The 20,988-nt window shown below is 30.6% G+C and overlaps 1 protein-coding gene across 2 annotated transcripts; it reads left to right on the forward strand.

Moving 5' to 3' along the window:
- Window positions 1-8,653: 8,653 nt before the first annotated feature.
- On the forward strand, window positions 8,654-15,488 carry LOC140863205 (BEL1-like homeodomain protein 2). Of its 2 annotated transcripts, none has more exons than XM_073266458.1 (6): window positions 8,654-9,052; window positions 9,174-9,582; window positions 9,752-10,387; window positions 11,338-11,726; window positions 12,584-12,644; window positions 14,906-15,488. In XM_073266458.1, the coding sequence occupies exons 2-6, from the start codon at window positions 9,322-9,324 to the stop codon at window positions 15,329-15,331; spliced, it is 1,773 nt and encodes a 590-aa protein (XP_073122559.1). In that variant the 5' UTR covers window positions 8,654-9,052; window positions 9,174-9,321; the 3' UTR covers window positions 15,332-15,488. The 2 variants fall into 2 exon arrangements, with proteins under 2 accessions (XP_073122559.1, XP_073122560.1); XM_073266459.1 differs by having other exon boundaries at window positions 8,654-9,030.
- Window positions 15,489-20,988: the final 5,500 nt, after the last annotated feature.

A 20,988-nucleotide genomic window follows, 5' to 3' on the forward strand; every position in this document is an offset into this window, starting at 1 on the left:
ATATATTTATATTGTTAATTTTAATAATTGTATCAAAATCAGAATAACCGAATCAAAATTTAATTTGTTTTTTTTGAAAATATTAGAAGACTGTGGTTGAATGTTTGTCCTTGTATTGTTTGTTATTTTTTGTTTCTTTAATTTATATATGATTATAACTTTAATTTGTGTGTTCGGGTATTTAAATTACATGTTGGATGAAATTTATGTTTCTTTTATTGTGTTATGTATTATTAATGATCAAATCGATCAAACCGAACTGTATAAACCGGTCCATTATAGTACAAAAATCGAATCAAACCGAATTAAAACGGTTTGAATTTGGATTACAATTTTTATAAACCGAAAAATCAAACCGAAATTAGAAAAATTAAAACCGAACCGATCCATGAAAATGGTAAAAAAAAGAATTTGTGACTGAAACCAGAATTTTGCATACTAGTCACGACTTTACTAGTAATAAGTGTAGCCTATGATAATTTTACCAATGTTTATTAATTATTTTACATAGAAGTGGGTCCGAAGAGCAATAATTCGACATAATGGTGGGCCCTGAGCAAAAACAAGACAATTCAAGGTGATAGGTGACACTTGCAAATGAAAATATATGTGAATAGATTTGAGCATTATTATCCCTTCTGCGGTCCAATATTTCAAGTATGGAACTAAAATTTTGTCAATATCCAAATGTCTACAAATGATCATCTGGACCATTAATATGTGGGATCGGTTATAATTTCCTCATTTTTATGTGATATATAATGTAATATAGTATGGACTTTCGTAAATTTTTCGAAGAAAAACTTAATTATATGTATAAACTATATGTTAAAAAGTTGAGAATATCATATAAAAAAAATAATGGTAATTTTACAATTTTTCACTAAACCCTGGAGAATGATTTTAATAGGAATCGTCTCGACGATAAAATTTTGCAGTACTCGTATGCTTACAATATAAAATGTTTTGTGGAATCAAAAAAATTCCATTGCCGTGCGTGCTGCGTTGGATTAAAACGTGTTCAACATGGACAAAGTGATTATTCAAAATTAACATGCGATTTGGACTTAAGAATATTCCAATTTTCACCCACCATTTTCTTAATTACAAAAGCTCTAGCTTTGTCTTGAGTTAACATCAGGAAAAAACGCAACGTAAAGTAGTATAGTTTTTAAAGAATAAATCATATGTATATTGTGTGTTGCATGTGAATTTGTTCAACTTCGTGTCTTTGTCAACTGAAGGCTACCTATGTTTATAAGGTTCTCAGTCTGACCTAACTAGAAGTTTAGTCTCAAAAGATGCACTTTCATATATCAAATATTTTATATCAAATAATATATTATGGGATAATACTATTGATATATCTAATCTTTTAAATATGACAAATCTAAAATACTAAATACATAAAAGATCACAATAATATCCAACAACTCAAATTTCAAAACATAAGACAGGCATGCACATCGGTCTAATTAATTATGTTCTGATTCGAGTTATATATATCTCTGTTAATCATGTCGAATTTCAATATGAAGACTGTACTGTTCGACCAATTAAATTAAGTTTTGAACAATGGTTCCAGTTTTCTTTTCTTTCTTTTTTTTGACAGGAACAATGGTTCCAGTTTTCAAGTTTATTATAATTTGAAAATATTAACCAAAATAAATGTGGCCGTTTGAAATCATTTCCTTATGGTCAAGCGTTAAGACCAACATAAATTCAATAATATTAAATGCAAATAAAATTGTATTTACTAGTGGTCAAAAAAATACATATGCGTGCCGACTCAAGGTACGTGGATATATAATTAATTTGTACTGGTGCTGTAAATATGCATGGTGAGCATATTTATATGTGTTTGTGTTCCAATCATGGTTAAAAAATAAATAAAGAGCAATATGACCCACCACAATAAACACCTTTAATGAATCAAAATAGTTGGTTAGAAGTACTTGTTTTCCAATTTCCACTACTCAAAATGATTTGAACATCGTCAAACTACTTTCAAACCATACACTCATTAAGTGGATGTAATTAATATCGATCACATATTTAATTTTTAAAAGTATCATATATAGGTGATCAAATTTTACGTCATAAGTTATGGTAAAACTGCGCTCGTAGGATCTTATTTTAGTACTAAACTTTATTTAGAATTATGCAGTCTAATTATAGTTCACCATATTTAATTTCCAAGTAATATTACATCAACTTCTTGTTAAGAAAAAGATAATTTTCCTCACAGGTAAGTTGGCTACGATATAGCTTGAGGTAAATAAAGTCATCTATATATACTATTATATTAAGAATGTGAAAATCAACCCTATTTATTTTGATATATATCATTTGACCTATTCAATTCGAATTGCAGTTTAATTTGACCCCTAATTATTTGTGATAATTATGAAATTATCCCTATTTTAATATAAACCAAATTAATTAAAAAAAATTGTAGTTCCGTGGGTCGAAGTACTAATCTCATATTATGATTACGAGTTCAAGCATGTAAAGGATTGTTGGGAAACGATAATTTTTCCACTTCAATAGAAGTTGCTAGGTTTTATAAATTAAAATATACACAGTTTAGGTTACAGTACCGAAAATTATGATTTAAAAATATATATTGATCCTGAACCAAACTTTCGGTATACCGAGCACCAAAATTTTCGATACACATAAGTTACATAATTAGCATATATACCAATTACATATACCAAAATTTTGTGGTATATTGATATTTTGGTACGGTTTTGGTATATACCATTTTATACGAAAAAAACCTTATGTTTTTAAAAAAATATAAATTTATACTCGGTATAACAAAATTTTCGATACATATAACTAGCATACCAATTATATCAAATTTTTGCTATATACTGAGATTTTGGTACAATATCGGTATATACCATTTTATACCGAAAAAATATTATAATTTATTAATTTAGATATATTATGTCGGTATTTCGGTATATAGTGAAATTTCTTATTTTCATACCGTTATTCGGCATCATTTTAGTACCGAAATCTTCGATATACCGATCAACATAAATTTTTCAATACAGTAACCTCGATATATCGAAAATTTCGGTATTTTTTCTCACACTACACGGTTATTGTAACATGAATGCATCAATATGTCTTTGAAGGTTAATACGGTAATCTATATATAATAAATATAATAACAAATTAAGAAGATGGCCGTAATAAAAAAAAATAATAATAATCTCCTAAATATGTGCATGCTCACAAAAGTTGGGCAATATTTAAAAACGCGTAAACTTTATTGATTTATTTATTTTTGATGAAGATAATATTATAATGGTGGTTGTCGCCATCTAACTACAGCTTGCTGTTTGTAGTCCCCCCCACAGGGCTCTCAGTCTGGGCAAACAAACGGACTATTAATCTTTCATTTTATCAACAATATATATTGAAGTATTCCATTCCATGAATTCTGAGTCACACACACCATCTACATTTTTCCATGCTCGACAACACAACTGCATGTGGTCCCTTTAACATATATATATAATTAAATTCATCTTTATTCATGCTGTATTTATAATTCTAGACGTATCGAAACCAACCCGTTCCAACTATAATCGTACGCGCGCGTTATGTATATATATCGGGCAAGTTTTACTTTGGCTTCAAGTTAACCAAGACCAATTATATAAGTACACTTTAAATTTTTAATTTTGTGCTAAGTTTTAAACTAATGTAAGTATCATATAGTTAATAATGATCTTTAATTAAATTTGTATTCAAAAGAGCTTACTATTCATTTATTTGATCATTAAAAGAGAATTAATTGAACTCGTGCCCATCATTGGATTAGATGAAAATTCTGAACCCGACTGAAGCTCAAGAAACTAATGGCACTTTTGGTAACTATATATATATATATCCATTATCTATTATCTATTATCTATTATCTATTATTACTATTATAAATATATGAGTTTCAATTGTGAATTTTCTAATTTTTTTTCAATGTATTTTTTGGTTTTCCCTTTCATTTTCTAGATTAGTCTAGAGTAATTAATTTTTTTATTAATTGTTAACATTTAATTCATGTATTAAATTAAAAAAGTTATTAATTAATTAATTAATAATTAATTAATTAAAATTATAAATATATAAGTTCCAATTGTGAAATTTATAATATTATGTAAAAATAAGGGCAAATTAGAAAATTCACAATTGGAACTCATATATTTATAATTCATGTATTAAATTAAAAAAATTATTAATTAATTAATTATAATTATAAATATATAAGTTCCAATTGTGAAATTTATAATTTGCCCTTCTTTATCTTACATAATATTAATTAAATATTTTTGTCATTTCCAATGTATTTTTTGGTTTTCCCTTTCATTTTCTAGATTAGTCTAGAATAATTAATTTTTTTATTAATTGTTAACATTTAATTCATGTCTTCAATTAAAAAAAAGTTATTAATTAAAATGTATCTTAAATTTGTGTCTATTTACTTATTCAAAGTAAATTAATTGTTAAATTTAATTCATTTCTTAAACTAAAAAAATTATTATATTAATGGAAATATGTCTTAATTTATTTGTTATAATATATATCTATAAAAGTGACACTTTATTTATTATCACTTTTCATTTCATAATTAATACTTATGTGTAATATTTTTTAAAAATTTTAGAGATTACAAATATAATTAACAACATAAATATTTTCCTGTATAATTTAAAAAATATACTTATTTCTAGATTAGTTCCAATTGTCAATTTTCTAATTTGCCCTTCTTATTTTACATACTATTAATTAAAAAAAATAGATGTAGTTTAAATAAGTGAAACATAGAGATTATGATTATAATTAAGTTTTAAGTTGATATTTGTACTACAGTATAATAATTGGCTAATAGAATCAATTAATATAATAAAATAAAATAATTATACAAGTAATTAATAATATTAAGTTAATATGGATAAATTGTTAAAAGAGCAGGACATATGATATTCAATATGATAAATAGACTATATAATTAAGACAAGCCCACAGGGGCATAGACGAGTTGGCCGTAAGGTATGAGGTGAAAAGAGATTCTCCAGCGTTGCGGGTTCGATCCTCGTGTACTGAAATATTGTGGGGGTATGCTCTGGGGGTTGGTCATGTTGCTTTCTCATTCAGGTCTCTGCCGCTCGTGCACATCCCTCGATTTAACCTCCGCATGAGCCAATGGCTCTTTGACACATGTGGAATAGGGTATCATTCGGGGTCAACCTTTTTTTATATATATAATTGAGACAGATAAAAAATAAATGTATTTTAAATAAGTGAGATAAAAAGATCGAGTATGATTATGACTAAATTTCATGTGGATATTTGTATTACAATGTAACACTTGGCTAATAGAATTAATTAATGCTAATACTTATGAAATCGTAAAATATTGCATGACAAAACTTAAAAAATCACACTAAATTCAAATCGATTTTAAGTTAGACAAGTTATTCTTATATCTAAGTTACTTGAATGATTTATTATAAAAGTTTTTAACTTGTTTAAAATATGATTGTTCATTCTCTAAAAAAATATTTCTCTTCACATTTTTTAGTCTACTCAAATTTTTATTGCAAATAATATATTTAGCATACTATTCTTAAAAATTATAAATTAATTATCACACTCATATATAAATGTTTTTTATGGCATGTACAACAACATCTACTTTAAATGTATATAAAATTTAAAACAACTCAATTGGATTATTATTGAAAAAAATTAAGAATAAAAGCATATATTCTAGTCAAAAATTGAGATTGAACATTGTTGAATTTCAAATATAACGTCAGCAATTGAACTAACAACAGTTGAAAATTAAATGTTAGTGCACCAAAACCAAATTTGACAAATCAATTGACTAAAACTCAAGATAAGTTAATGAATCAAAAAATCACTTATCTGAAAAAGATTACTGTAGCAAGTTAATCTACAACAATTGTCTTATTATTAACATGGTTTATCAGATAAAAAATAATACGTGATTTTTATTTACTTTATCAATGAAAGATCAACTTTCATATCTAAATAAAAGCTTTTAAATAAAGAAAAAATAGTTTTTTTTGTTCACTAACTTATTTAATATTATGATTTGGTCCACTAAGTTTACAAAGTTTATATTTGTTACGCTAAATTTTAATTCGGTTATTTTAGGTCTAATTGGGTCAGAGGCCCATTGGAAAATACTGACTTATAATAAAAAAATACTGACATGACGTAAAAATGCTGAAGTGAGATCGAACATTGTTGAATTGTCAAATATCAAATCAACAATTGGACAAAAAATAATTGAAAATTAAATGTGAGTGCACCATAACTAAATTTGACAACTCAATAAACTAAAACTCAAATTTGGACAAGTTAATGAATCAAAAAATCATTTTTCTGAAAGAAATTACTGTTTTTTTCCTTAAAAATCAATATAAGTAAAATTATCATTTAACATAAATTGTTTAAGCTGGGATGCAATAATAGTCTCTAAAAGCAATCGAAACATGATGCTTGAGATTTTGTAATATTTAAGATATTTGAATCGTATTGTTACCATCAACTATAAATTTTGGTAAAGCGATACGTATTCGGTCATACAATTAATATTAGAGTCAAGACCATAATTTTGATTCACGTTGATTGAAAGCACAATTGTTGATAAGGTGATTGTTTGGGTGCAATAATTGTCCTCTTGGGTTGAACAACTGAAATATGTATTTGTTTGAACTGTGATACGATCTAAAAGATTTGCGTTATACAGTTACCACCAACTATAATTTTTAGTAAAACACAAATCTCTTGATCCTACCGTTTGTAACAATATAAATATTTTACGTTTTCAATAAATATATAACATATGTTATTGCTTTAAAGTTGTTAGCTTTAAAAAATAAAACTTAATGAATAAACATATAATATCACTAAAAAAACGTCTATCAGAAACCGATAAATATAACAAAAAAAAAAAAAGTTAAATAGGTCATATGATCACTTCAGTAGCTAATTAGATATTGAATCATAGTTACTGAAGTTTGAACTGGCACCGTAAAAAATATAACACTTGATTTTAATAAAACTAAACATTCAAAATTTGATAACTCCGGTCACAATCAAATAAAATTGTTATTACGTGCAACGCACGTATATTTTGCTAGTATATATATATATATATATATATATATATATATATATATATTGATACCAAACCCGACCCAAATTAAAGGGATCTAAAAATATATATATAAACCAAGTTGAAAATTTTTAAATAGCGCACATTTATTTTTCAAATATTTATTTATTTAATTTGCATTTAGATTTTGAGGCATCAACAACCAAGAGACAAAATATGTTATATTGATGAATATATATGGTAGCTTTCTGTAAAATTTTAAACAGCAAGAATTAATGTGTTAAAAATCTTTTTTTTTTTTTTTTTATCATTTATGACATGCGTTTATTGCTATTATATATGTCGGGCTAATATAAATGAGCTATTCATCTTACTTGAACGTTGCATACGACTTAGTGTTGGACCCCTCTACATATGATCGTGCGTTATATTTTTTTTGTTCAATTGAATAATATTAGACATCATGTTCATGTGGTTATGATTGGGACGAGAGGATTCAGTCACTTTAAAAGGTAAAATTTTATTTACATATATATATTTTTAAATACTTAAGCAAGGAACCTTTTTGAGCACTTAACTCAAATGCCATATGTGGTCGTTTAATTAATCTATTAAACAAATCTTAGGAAAAGACTGTATTTTTGCGATTTTAGTATTTTTGTAGTTTTGTAATTCTAGTTTTCTATATTGTCCATTACATTATCAGAATGCTATCTTTTTTTTTTTTTTTGTGTGTGTGGCAATTTTAGTCATTTTATTGACACGACGTTGACGCATATAGTGAACACATCACCACTCTCGGTGAAAAATGATCAACACTGAAATTAATTGTCAAATTAAAATAGAAAAAAAATATGATCAAGGCTGAAATTTGATAACATATAGACTAATATCTCAAATAAGCAAACATATATACCTGACCCATACTATAATATAATTTTCTCCCAAATTTTTAGTGTTTGATATAATGAGGTCGCCAGCCGAGAACAAAATATAGTTGTCGCAACAAAATTCTTCCAAGATTTTAATTAAAAAAAAATACAGACATATTTCATTTTTAGATAGACTTTCCTCAAATGAATTTGATCACTCGTCAAAGAATTGTTGTTTTATAAGTACTTACATGATTCCATGCTCTCCCCGATTCTTAAACCAAATACTAATTATTCATTAAAACTTTAAGCAACAAAATGCATAAATTATTAAACAAATTAGAGTGGCTTTTCATGCATTGAAACACTTATTTTTGACAAACCCTACCTTTGTAGAATCTAGTACACCATCCCTATATTAATAATGCTTTTAAATATACTTTAAAAATGTCAAAATCTTTGATACCCTTGAAGCTTTTGAGTCCACTAAGGCCAGTGGCCAAGAATTGTACTGTACATGTATATATTGTCCCATAGTACTCTCTCTACCTTAACTTTCTGTTTAACTTAATAGATTTAATATAAAAAAGATAGCGTGCGAATGGTAAGCTTTGTATTTATATTATATGGAAAGTTTGGTGAAAGTGAAGTGAGGGAGTGAAGAGCTAAGTCGAGTGTGACCCCTTTTTTCTCCTCTTCTTTCATTATCGCTTCTCTCTGGCTTTTCTCTTGTTTTCATTTGAGAGGGCAAAAAAAAAAAAAAAAAAAAAGAACAACTGTATGTTTCTTAAGATTTCATGGAGTAGATTCATAAGACCAAAACAATTTAAGGAGAGTTAAATTTAATTCTATATCATCATATGATTAATTCTGCAGAGAAAATGATGTTTCTGGGATTTGGTACCATGGTATCAGATCAATAGTGCTATCTTTGACCTGGAGTACTTCTTTCGGCATGGAAGTGAGAAGAAAGTGAAGGGAAAAGAGTCTTTTGTATGTAGTTCAAGAAAATTAGGTTCATTATTTTTCTTGATGAGTGGAAATATTCATCTTGATACAAATATCCTTTTTGACTCGTATATTGATGTTTGATTATGTTTATTTCTTGTTTCTTGTTTCATGGTGTAATTTTTCAGGTCCAAGAATAGGTTCGGAGTTCCTTAATTCTTGAAGAAGTGTGTATAAATAACCTAGCTAGCTAGCTAGAAACCCCCAAAAAGTACGTTTTGAATTCGAAGTCTTTTTTGATTGGCCTCAAGAGGTTTTGGTATTTCAAGAAAATTTATGTCCCAAAGTATCAACACCCTCTTTCCAAATGCATATGAAAGATCATCTATGACCTCAAAGAATCAAGGAGATAATAATTGGATGATAAGATTTCAAGGATTTGATCCTCTATCCTCCCAACTGGATAACTTATCCACTCCTCAGCCACCGGCGTACAACGGCAACGGAGGAGGGTCTATGCTGGCTGAAGTGATAAACTTTCCGTGGCGAAGAACCGCCTCCGGTTTATTGGATGATCAAATCCAATATGCAGATGAGGTAATTAATTAATTAATTAGTACATATATATACATATTCACTGAAACAAATTCAGAGAGTTAATAAAGGTAGGTAGTTTTATTGCTACCACACAACATGCCATCAACAAAATTCAAAGAATTTAAAGTTTTAAGCAATCTTGAATCCATTCCTTGTTTTGTTGTTGCAGATTTCACTTCAAAAATTCAATCCCAACACATCAGATAACTCTCATCTTCTTCAAGGGTTCCACTTGATGAGTAGTCCTGAGAGTACTAATCCATCTCAATTTACTTGGATTCCAAGCAGCGGCGGAGGCGGTGGATTGAACTCCGAAACCACGAGAATAGGAAGGATTAATGCTGAAGGCCAAGGCCTTTCTTTATCACTATCTTCATCTTTAAAAAACTTGGAAGCCACAAAAATGGCGGAGAAGCTAAGTATTGGACATGGTGAATTGTTCTTCCATGGAATGGGCACTTCAAGCCATCAATATGGCTCCAACACTTTCGGGACTAATCAGCAGTTCTTCCATGATCAGAACCAAATCTATCTCGGGTTCGCGGAGTCCACGAGAGTTACAAACGGATTAAGGAATTCGCGCTACTTAAGAGCTGCACAAGAACTGTTGGGGGAATTTTGTTGTGTTGGAAGAGGGCAATATTTGAAGAATCAGAAATTCAAGAAAGCTGAAAAAAACCCTAATTCGAGCTCCGATGCTGGTCGTGGGACGTCTTCCAGCTCTAAGGATCAACCGACTTTATCGCCTTCCGAAAGGACCGAATACCATAGAAGGAAAATCAAGCTACTGTCAATGCTTGATGAGGTATAATATATAATATATTGGTTCACAATTGTTTCTTTAATTATAACTTTGTTCAAATCTCATGCGAAATCACAAATACTCAAATTTAATTTTCCAGACCAGATTTAATTAGTAGCCAAAAAAAATCCATTGAAAACATAATTAGATTTCTAGGATGGCAGACCAAGATGAATATCTCACCAAACTTACCACTTGGTATAAAACGTTTAGTATAAAATTCCTAGGACATTCATCAGTTTATTATACCTACTGATCAGGTACTACTTTAGTTAAATTAAGCATCCGATTCAAAAAGTTTCTTAGGATGGCAGACCATTGTTGGGGGTACATGTCGATCTGATGATCAACACACCTCGGTCGATGTTGCTGGGAATCAACGATGTGGAATGATTTTTACATACTGCTCAAGGAAAAATATGGGCTTAATCTGTCTCCATTTGGGGACCATTAACTTTCGATTATTTTTTAATCATGTATTATAGTTATAAAATAATGCATAATGGAGAATTATTGGCAGGCTTTGATCGAAAGGAGAAAAGTTCCCCATAAACAAATAGAAGCCTAGAGAGTTTTTTAAGAATTCAAGATTCATGCTAGATTTTCTTTAATATGATAATATAGGAATATCATTTTATCTCTCTTTAGTTGCAATAATTGCATAGTATTAAAAACAATGGCTCAACTTTATTTCTACGTACATTCCATCTGCCGGGAAAAGGTTGACACATCAAATAGATTCCTGATGATACTCATGTTAAATGAAACACACATATCTGATTCACCTTTTTTTAATAAGCCTGGAATCAAACAGTACGAACGAGGTCTGGTCAGAAGAAATCAATGACAAAAAAAATAAATAAAAAAAATACAGTTTTACCAATGAATGAATTATATAATATTTAAATAATTATGTGTACCAGCTAACAAGCTGTAAATAATTATTTGATCAGGTGGATGCAAGATACACAAGATACTTTGAACAAATGCAAGCAATAGTGAACTCATTCGACTCGGTGCTAGGCCACGGTGCGTCGTCGACGTACACGGGGCTGGCGCAGAAGGCGATGTCGCGACACTTCCGGTGCATAAAGGACGCGATAACCTCGGAGCTGAGGGTGTGCTGTGAGGGTCTAGGGGAGAAAGATGTGACAGGAGGGAGTGGAATAACAAAAGGGGAGACACCAAAGCTGAAAATTCTTGAACAAAAGTATAGGCAGCAAAAGGCAGTGGAGCATATGGGAATGCTGGATGCAGCTGAATCTTGGAGGCCCCAAAGAGGATTGCCTGAGCGCTCTGTTAACATATTGAGATCCTGGCTTTTTGAGCATTTTCTACATCCGTAATATTATTATACTTCTCTCTCTTTCATATATCTCTCTAGCTAATTTCCTACTCACACACAAGAAACGTACAAATGCATGCTGACATTTTATATCAATGGCAAAAGGTCTATATATATAGATCTGCTCTTGGTACGGATCGGAGATTAGTAATAATATAATGTTAGGTGTTTGTGTGTGATCATGACATAATTCTTTAAAAAATCTCTTGATTATTATTATGCATATAAGATGATATTATTATTTCAATAAAATTAATTTATATGCTGGTACTTTAAAATTTTCAAGAATCTAGATAGGAGGTTGCAAATTTATTGAAGTATATATATATGTTTCATATGCATTGTCATGATTAATTAGGCGAGCTAGTCCCTTTCTGCTTAATTTTATAAAGATTTTTCTTGATATGAGATCATTATAGAAAAAAAAATGTGATAAATTTCATTTCCAAATAAAAAACAAAAAAGGTGGAACCCTTAAATCTCATTTTACTCCATATATCACTAACATAGAATAAACCTGCAGACACATATACTGAGCTACTTCAAAAGTTTTGCAGACAAATTAATTAGGTGACATCAGCGCTTAATTTCAGTGTCTTCATGATTTTTTGTGCTATATGTACTCTGTGTTAATGTGAGAATTCTTCATTAAAATATATATTAAATGGTTTACCCATTTGCTGCTGCTACACTGAACAGAATCCCATGCAATAAATTTTATTGGTGTAATGATTGATTGTTTGTGGAATAATAATAATATTGTATATTTAAATTAATGGAGAACACATGATATATAGATGGGGGGTGGGTGTGAAACAAAAGATAACATTTTTATTATTTAATTTGTCTCATAGGTACCCAAGTGAAGCAGACAAACATTTGCTGTCTCGACAGACTGGTTTATCAAAAAACCAGGTACGTACTCATTACATTTCTCTTTTGGTATCAAAATCGATGTGTCATTTTTCTCTGATAGGGATCTTTCATTTTACCCATTGGTTTTTGAATTGATTGTGTGCAGTTTCTTGTCATCCATCTTTCTGTCTCTAAGCAATTTCATCTTTCCTTTTCTTTTCTAATTTTGATATCAATTTGTTAATATATATATATTAGGGAATACAATCCCGCTTAACTTTATTTATTTTTAAATAAATATCTAAAGAACTCCGGGGAAAAAATAAGTGTCAAACAATGATTTTTAAAATTATTGCTAAAATTTTTGTGCTTCTTCTATGATGTGCATGCATCAGCACTTTTTATGCCTTATAATAATTAAATAACTCTTTTATTGACTCAAACACGCATTTTAATTTAATTTATTTCGATTATATATTTGTTTCTTCTTATTTATTATTAATTAGTTCAGATTCATTTATATATATATATATTAAAGAAAAAGTTTGATAGGCGGTCACAAGTAAATACATGATACTTGTCACGTAAAAACAAATGATTTGTGTTCACTTGACATTAAAATCTCAAGTTTGAAATAAAATTTTGGTTTTAAGACTCAATTATAACAATCTTTTTCCTCAATTAAAAAAAAGGGCATAAACCTTCTATATATGTGTGTGTATTTTAAGTCATTAGTGGGGAATATATTTTAAAAGATCACAAAATAAGCGAAAAAGATAGCATAGACATAACACTTCACACAAAAAGAATCTACGTACAGGCATCAATAGATTAGTCTAAAATCTAAAATAGTAGAATATTAAGGTACGTACCTACTTTTGGCAACAATAAGGTACCTATTGTATAGTTACCTTATGTAGGAATGACCTGTTTGATCGTAAATTTTTTAGCCCAAACACGGCATGCCATTAATAAGAATATTGAATTCGAAGTTGTAGCAAGAGTCGTGATATATATAAACGTCGAATCCAGCTAAAGAAAATTTTAATATTTGAATTAAATATATTCGATTTAATACTTCTAGCTAAATGGTTTTCCATACTTTTAGACTAATAAGTTGCACACTACCTAAACATGGTTAATATTTCTCTTGTGAATGCATGTAGTTTTAACTTGACATGCCCTCTAGTTGAGTACACCAGTACTCATATATAATTTTTAATCAATCTATTATTAATTTATATATATATATATATATATATATATAAATAATTGTCTGACAAAAAAAATTTATTTATATTAAGAGACTTAGCTTTAGTCCTGTGGTAGATAGCAACATACAATTTTCTAGTTATGCTCATAGCTAGGGTTTCCCGTTTGTGATGTTAATGAGAGGCTAGTAGTCGATCGGCAGCAATACTTTTCCTTTAGCTACCTAAAAATAATATAAGGTGGCTCGAAGGTATTTGATCTTTTAAAACATTAAATAAGATAGTAAATTAATCGTAGTATTTGGGATTGCTTTTAGGAAACTTTGTGAAGGAAAAGCTCAAAAAATTTGTGAAGGAAAAGCTCAAAAACACTGCCAAAAACAAATCCCAAACACTACCTATAAACACCAAAAAAATTGTTTAGGAAACATTAAAATAAGATAATAAATTAATCTAAGTTAAGATTACCTTTTTTTAGGTATTATATATGTTCATGGAGTAGCTACCCTATATATGATTTGTTTCCTAAACAATTTTTTTTATATGTAGTGTTTAGGATTGTTTATAGGCAGTGCTTTTGAGCTTTCCTTCACAAAGCCTCCTAGAAGCAATCCCAAATACTACTATATAAGCTCTCGAACAATATATAAGCACCTTTAGATGGCATAGACTTATAAGTGCGAGGTTCAAACGAGGAAAGCCTAAATGTGTAGCTCAGTCAATCAAATTCTAATTATATTTGTTGTGACATATAAGGATCGCCGGCCCTTGTCTGATGTATGCTTTTGTATGCTGCATTTTCCTTTTTAATTCTCAATCATTTGAGTTATGATATACATACTTTAGGCTGTGTCTTGTTTTTTACTTTTTTTAACCCCTAGATATAAGGCTGATTTTTTTAAAAAAAATAATAAAAAAAAAAAAACTCGTTCTCACACATATAATAGGACAAGGTACATATGGCCCGTATTGATTTGCATGAATTGGTTTATGTTCATTAAATATTAGCTACCGAATGAACTGAATTCAATGCTGCAACAAATTCATCAGTACTATAGCTACCAATCACTGAACACAAACACTCATAAATTCAGTAAATTAATTTTCCAGGTAGCAAATTGGTTCATAAATGCTAGGGTTCGCCTGTGGAAGCCCATGGTGGAAGAAATGTACCAGAAAGAGTTCCAAGATGAGGTACAACATGGAGCAGCAGCAGCACAATCTCCAATGCACAACTCTCCTCCAGGAGGCAAAATATTGGAAGTCAATGGACCAGAAAATGACCCTACTAAACAAACCAATAATTACATCAATGGGTTGTCACCAGTAGGCGCCACCACCTCTGCCGCCGCGTCGGGTGGTTTTCCGCCTCCCGGGTATCGGCCGGAGGCCAATTTCGGTGGTGGTGGAAGTGTGGTAATTAGGGGAGGAAGCCAGGCGGCCGCCGGGGATGTGTCGCTCACTTTGGGGCTTAGGCATTCGGAAAATATGCCAAGAATGAGCCAACTCTCCATTAGAAATCTTGGAGCATATTAATTAATTAAGATATCATACAATTATTATAGGGTCATTAGTGTAAGTAATGTGTGAGATTCTTGTTTGAATATATATAGTGAGTGCAATTTGTATGTAGCGGAGAGAATATATATATGTTATAATTGTGGTGGGATAAGGATTTTTTTTTTTTTTATTTTACAAAATTGTAAAATATTTGATTGTGGATAGATATGAAAATTGATACTCGGCGGAGTAATTAAATACTAGTGTTGATTTATACAAAACATCACTTATATTTTCTAGTCAATTTGAATGCAGTTTGCTCCATTTGGAACTTAACAAAATATTAGTCAATTCTTGAAAATTTAACTTCAAATTTTCAATCTAACTTAATTATATTTTCAGATTTCTTATTGATAAGACAATGATTTTTTCAAAAAATAATGAATATATATTCTCTTCCAATTCATAATTTCATTTTAATATATGCTACATCAATTAATCAAAATTATTCTATAAATATATTTTTTTGGGTAAAATAATTAATTTGTTTTATTCATATTGTGCGATGTTTGGTGTCAAATGGATGGGTCCATCAGTTTACTCTAGTGGATGACCCGAAAACCTGAACAAGGAGCATTGGACTAGAGAAATTAATAGCTGTATGGAGCCCATGTAAATTGGGTTGGTCATGCTTCTGATTTGGATAACAATGTTGGGCCGAGTATTTTTTTAGCATTTTTGGGCCGAATTTTGATGTTTAACATTAGTAAACTTAAACTTATGGTTTGTTATTTTATTAAAGTCTCATTAAATGAGATAATTTCATAAATCTATATCTATGACATGAATCATGTTTTATAATTGTAATGAAAACTAGTATTTTTGACATAAAAATAATACATTTACATGAGTTGAGTCGAATAAGTTATTTATCTCACAAAATTTTGTGAGACCGTCTAATAAAAGTTTTTGGGTTTCGTCTTGCATTCTTGATAAGCTATTGTATGTTACCATATCAACAGGAGTCAGGCCTCGAGGTATGTACGTACTACGTAGTACAATATATATAATCAATTGCTGTCAATATTAATTATATACCTTTTTTTTTTACTTCTTTGAACTTGTAGTGGCCGCGTATAACTAGTACGACTCCTATGTTATAAAATCCAAAACATCTCAAGCTTGAAATAATGGGCTTGTACCGTAAAGTCGATAAAATTTCATGCCTCAATATGTATTGGTGATGTCCTCAGTTGCATAAATTTGAGATAAAGGTAATCATCATCTAGTAATTACGTTGATTCTATAAATTAATTAGGGAGTGTTTGCAATCACAAAAAAATGATTGTTAGCTTTTGGCTTAAAAAAAATCATTTTTGTGTGTTTCTTAAACCTATATTATGTGTTAGCTTATGCTTAACTTAATTGAAATCCAAAAGCTAGTCATGTGATGATTATGATTCTCCAAAAGTGATTCTAATAAAAAAGTCATTGTTAAAATAACTCTAATCACTTATTTATCAAATACTACCAAACTTTTATTTTTAGATTTTCACATTTGTTTCCAAACACTATCAACTTTTGATTTTTCTTAACTTTTTTATAATTTATAAATTAATCACTTCTACAAAAACACAATCTATTGCAAACACTCCCTTAAATTGCTAGCAGCTTAATAATACAATATTGTTCATTTACTAACAAGGCTCGCGCCTGCAGGATGCACTATATCATTTATTCATGAACATTATTCTTTCCCTTCTCTTAATTATTTTGCAATGTTTTCTAGTCAATTACAATATTGCAGTTAATTTGCTCCACTTGGAACTTCTAGTCAATTGTGAAAATTTAACTTCTAAAATTTATTTTATTTTTATAAACATGACTTCATATTTTCAATCTAACTTATATTTTTGGATTTCTTGGAACATCCTGATGGATATTGAGTTGTCATATCATTAATATTCCCGATATCCACTGTTGTGGAGCTTTGGAAAGTACGTTAAATTTGTATCGGGTTACAAAATTGTAACTAGATACTGCAAATTTTGGTTTTTTTTATATAAAAAAACATACTCACACTATAACAAATGTGTGTGGTGGGCTAGTAGTGGAACCCACCCCAACCCATTGAACATTTTTCTTTAACGCATGAGCAAAGACATGATCTCCGTGAGATATTAGAGCATGTAAAAGGATGTGAGGAAGTTGGTGTGGTCAAGTTGGTAACTTGATCGCATGATGATGTCAGCGTTGATAACTTCATTGTATGTTTCTACAATGGTGTGGTGATGTTGTAGTGGTGATGTTGAAATATTATTTTTTTAATCTATTTAAATAATGTTTTTAAAACATAATAAAAATACAATTAACAAATTAAAAATATACATAATTAAATTTAATAATTACATAATAAAAATGAACATAAATATAAAAAATTAAATATTATTATATTATTATATTTAATATTTTTAAACATAATAAAATTGAACATAAATATAATAAATTTAAAATACACATAATTAAAATTTAAAACTTACTTGAAATATAAAATCACTCGAAATAAAGATTACACGCAATAACAAAATACAAGAAATAAAAAAAAGACAATAAATTTAAAAGAATTACAACCGAATAAAATATAATGAGATAGTACTGAAATAAATTACTAATTGAATCTTTTTCGAAGAATTTGTTCTTGCATCTTCCATGGCACCGTTTGATAGCATGTATGGTATAATGAAGGAAATTTAGTAATAAAGATAAGTAAAGTTGGAGTAGTGGATAAATTTTGTATAACGATAGCATATACTGTGTTTGGTTTGCATTTTAAGTGGGATGAAAAAATGATTAATAATATATTGAATACCCAAAAAGCCCTTGGCTTTTATTTAAGTTTATTATATTTGTCTTTGTTGAATCCGACATTTTGGTGATAACAAACAACAACTCATTGTATAGGAATGTGCTGCCAATCTTTTGTATTTCAGGAATCTACTACAACTCCTACCGCAACCGTCTAAACCCTTCAAGTTATCTACCGGAAGCTTGTCAACCGCCTTTGTCTCTCGACCGGTTGCAGTCACAAGCCTATCGACTGGTTATTCAAACCAGCAGAGGATAAATCTATCTACCGGTAGAATGCCAACTGCTTATCAAGATATCTCAAGACAAATACTTGAGACAAGACGTTAATTGCAAGATCTTTCATCAAAAGCAGAACCGACGTATCAGAAGATCTGTTGACTCTTGCATCGAGACAACAGGTTGCACTAAAATGACAAAAACGCAGAATGGCTACAGATAAAGCATTCGACCGTTTATACCAGTTTTGGACCCTGAAAGTTGTCTGCATTTAAAGAAGTGTACGATCTTCATGCAGAATCATCAATGCATTTATGAAGCATTAAATGTGCATTCAATGCAGCATCAGAACGTTCAAAATAAAGACGTTGATGATTGACCTATATAAAGGGAAGATTGCTCAAGAAGTGACAAGAAGACAAGCAACACGAAAAATCTCAATCAACTCAATCACTTGAATACTATCAGAAGTCCTCATCTTATATACTGAAGCAATACTTGAGCACACTTACAAGATCATTCACTTGCTGCTCAAATAAACCCTCGCCTACAGTTTACATATCTGATCTTCAAGGATCATCCTAGGGTTTCCAAGCCTCTCGACCGCTCTGCAGTTTGAGAAGCTCAACCGGACTGTACTTATTATTGAAGAGACTTGAAGCTACTCTGAAAGCTTCCATCAGTCTGATAAGAACTGAGAATCTTATCTGTGTAAATCTAGGAGTTTCGGATTAGGCATTGGATAAGTCCTAAGTCTGAAGTGGGTGTATTGCAAGACGTTGTAATAACCAAAGTCTTCTAGTGAATTCCTTCCTAAGTGGAAGAAGGGGAGACGTAGAAGGATTAAGCCTTCGAACTTCCATAAATCGTGCTTTAGTCTTTACTGCTATTTATCTTACATATTGCTCATACATCGTGTTATAAACTTTGCATCACTAAAACCTCTGAACTATTTCCGCACTATTTAAGTTGTTCAAACCATTTTAGAAGTTGAGAAAACAGATTAAGTGAACTAAACTTCACTTGATCATTTTGAAAAGAAAGAAGAAAAGTTTCAGAGTGTATTCACCCCCTTTCTACCCTCTGAACCGATCCCAACAAGTGGTATCAGAGCGGGTTCCTTTCTCAACTGCTGATCTAAAGTTTTAAAATCATGACTTCTTTCAACAAAATTCCTATGTTTTCTAAAGAAGATTATGATGACTGGAAAATTCGCATGCAGGCACATCTTGCAGCACAGGACGATGACATGCTATATGTCATAACAGACGGTCCTATCAAAATCATGAAGGTCAACCCAGCTCTAACCGATGGTGCAGGACAAATGATTGAGAAACCAAGAGCTGAGTGGACTACTGAGGACAAAAAGAAGGCCAATCTTGACAATGTGGCCCGGGACATCCTATACAAAACACTGGACAAGAACATGTTCAGCAAAATCAAGTCATGCTCCACAGCAAAGGAGATTTGGGAGAAGCTCACTCAGCTGTGTGAAGGAAATGACCAGACCAAGGAAAACAAGCTCACCATGGCCATTCAAAAATATGACAATGCCAAAATGAAGCCAGGGGAAACCATGGCTGAATTTGATGAACGGTTCAGTAGTATCATTTATGATCTTATTGCTTTAGGAAAAACTTATACTAACCGTGAAATTGCTGTGAAGGTTATGAGAGCTTTGCCCAAAGAATGGGAGATCAAGACAGTGGCCATGAGGGAGTCAAAAGACTTAAGCAAGGTTGAACTGCATGATCTCTTTGCAGATCTCAAAGCCTACGAGTTCGAGCTCAACATGAGGACAGAAGATGAATCATCTACCTCTCAACCAACCAAGGCCTTAACCTCAACGGTGATGCGTCCACCGGTCGAGGAAGCTCCAAAGAGATCAGCTGAGCAAATCAGCAACGAAGCCATGACACTTTTTGTCAAGAAATTTGGTAGATTTATGCGTAAAAACAATTCTAAATTTAAAAATTATCATAAATCGGACCATACAGACGATGGTCCTACTTGTTTTAACTGTGGCAAGCCAGGTCACTTCATTGCAGATTGCACCAAGCCTAAGAGCAATGATCAGAAGCAAGTTTTCGAAAGAAGAAGGGGCAAGGAGGACAAGAGGACGTTTAGAAAAGGAAGAAACCAAAGGGTTCTAGTAGCAGACGAAAGCAAAAGCAAGTGGGCTGAGTCTGACTCTGACAACCCCAATACCGGAAGCTCTTCAGATGACAGCGATGATGAAAAGGTGGAATGCCTTATGGCTGACATCGAAGAAGAAGCTGAGGAGGTATTTGACTTTGGTTCACCTGAATTTACTCACAGTGATCTAGTTACTGCTTTACATGAAATGGCTAATGAATACAAAGCATTATCCAAGGAATTCGAGGAGGTAAAGGCAGAAAGAGCTGACCTAAAAAATAAGTCAAGCGAGTCAAGCTGCATGCAGCGAAAAGAGCTTGATGGTCTTAAGGTCAAGCTAAGTCTGCTGGCTACTGAGAATGACACCTTGAAAAGAGTGTTCCAAGCAACCTTGACTGAGAACAAAAAACTACTTGAAACAATTAAGGCTTGGAATAAATCTTCTGTAACCATTGACAAGATTCAAGAAATCC

This window comes from Henckelia pumila, chromosome 4 (assembly GCF_033568475.1).
Source record: "Henckelia pumila isolate YLH828 chromosome 4, ASM3356847v2, whole genome shotgun sequence".
Taxonomy (NCBI): domain Eukaryota; kingdom Viridiplantae; phylum Streptophyta; class Magnoliopsida; order Lamiales; family Gesneriaceae; genus Henckelia; species Henckelia pumila.

Excerpts from the sequence above, each read along its gene's own strand:
- LOC140863205 (XM_073266458.1), top strand. The coding sequence starts at position 9,322 with ATGTCCCAAAGTATCAACACCCTCTTTCCAAATGCATATGAAAGATCA. Across the intron at positions 9,583-9,751 it reads AAATCCAATATGCAGATGAG|ATTTCACTTCAAAAATTCAA; the intron begins GTAATTAATTAA and ends TTGTTGTTGCAG. Across the intron at positions 10,388-11,337 it reads TACTGTCAATGCTTGATGAG|GTGGATGCAAGATACACAAG; the intron begins GTATAATATATA and ends TTATTTGATCAG.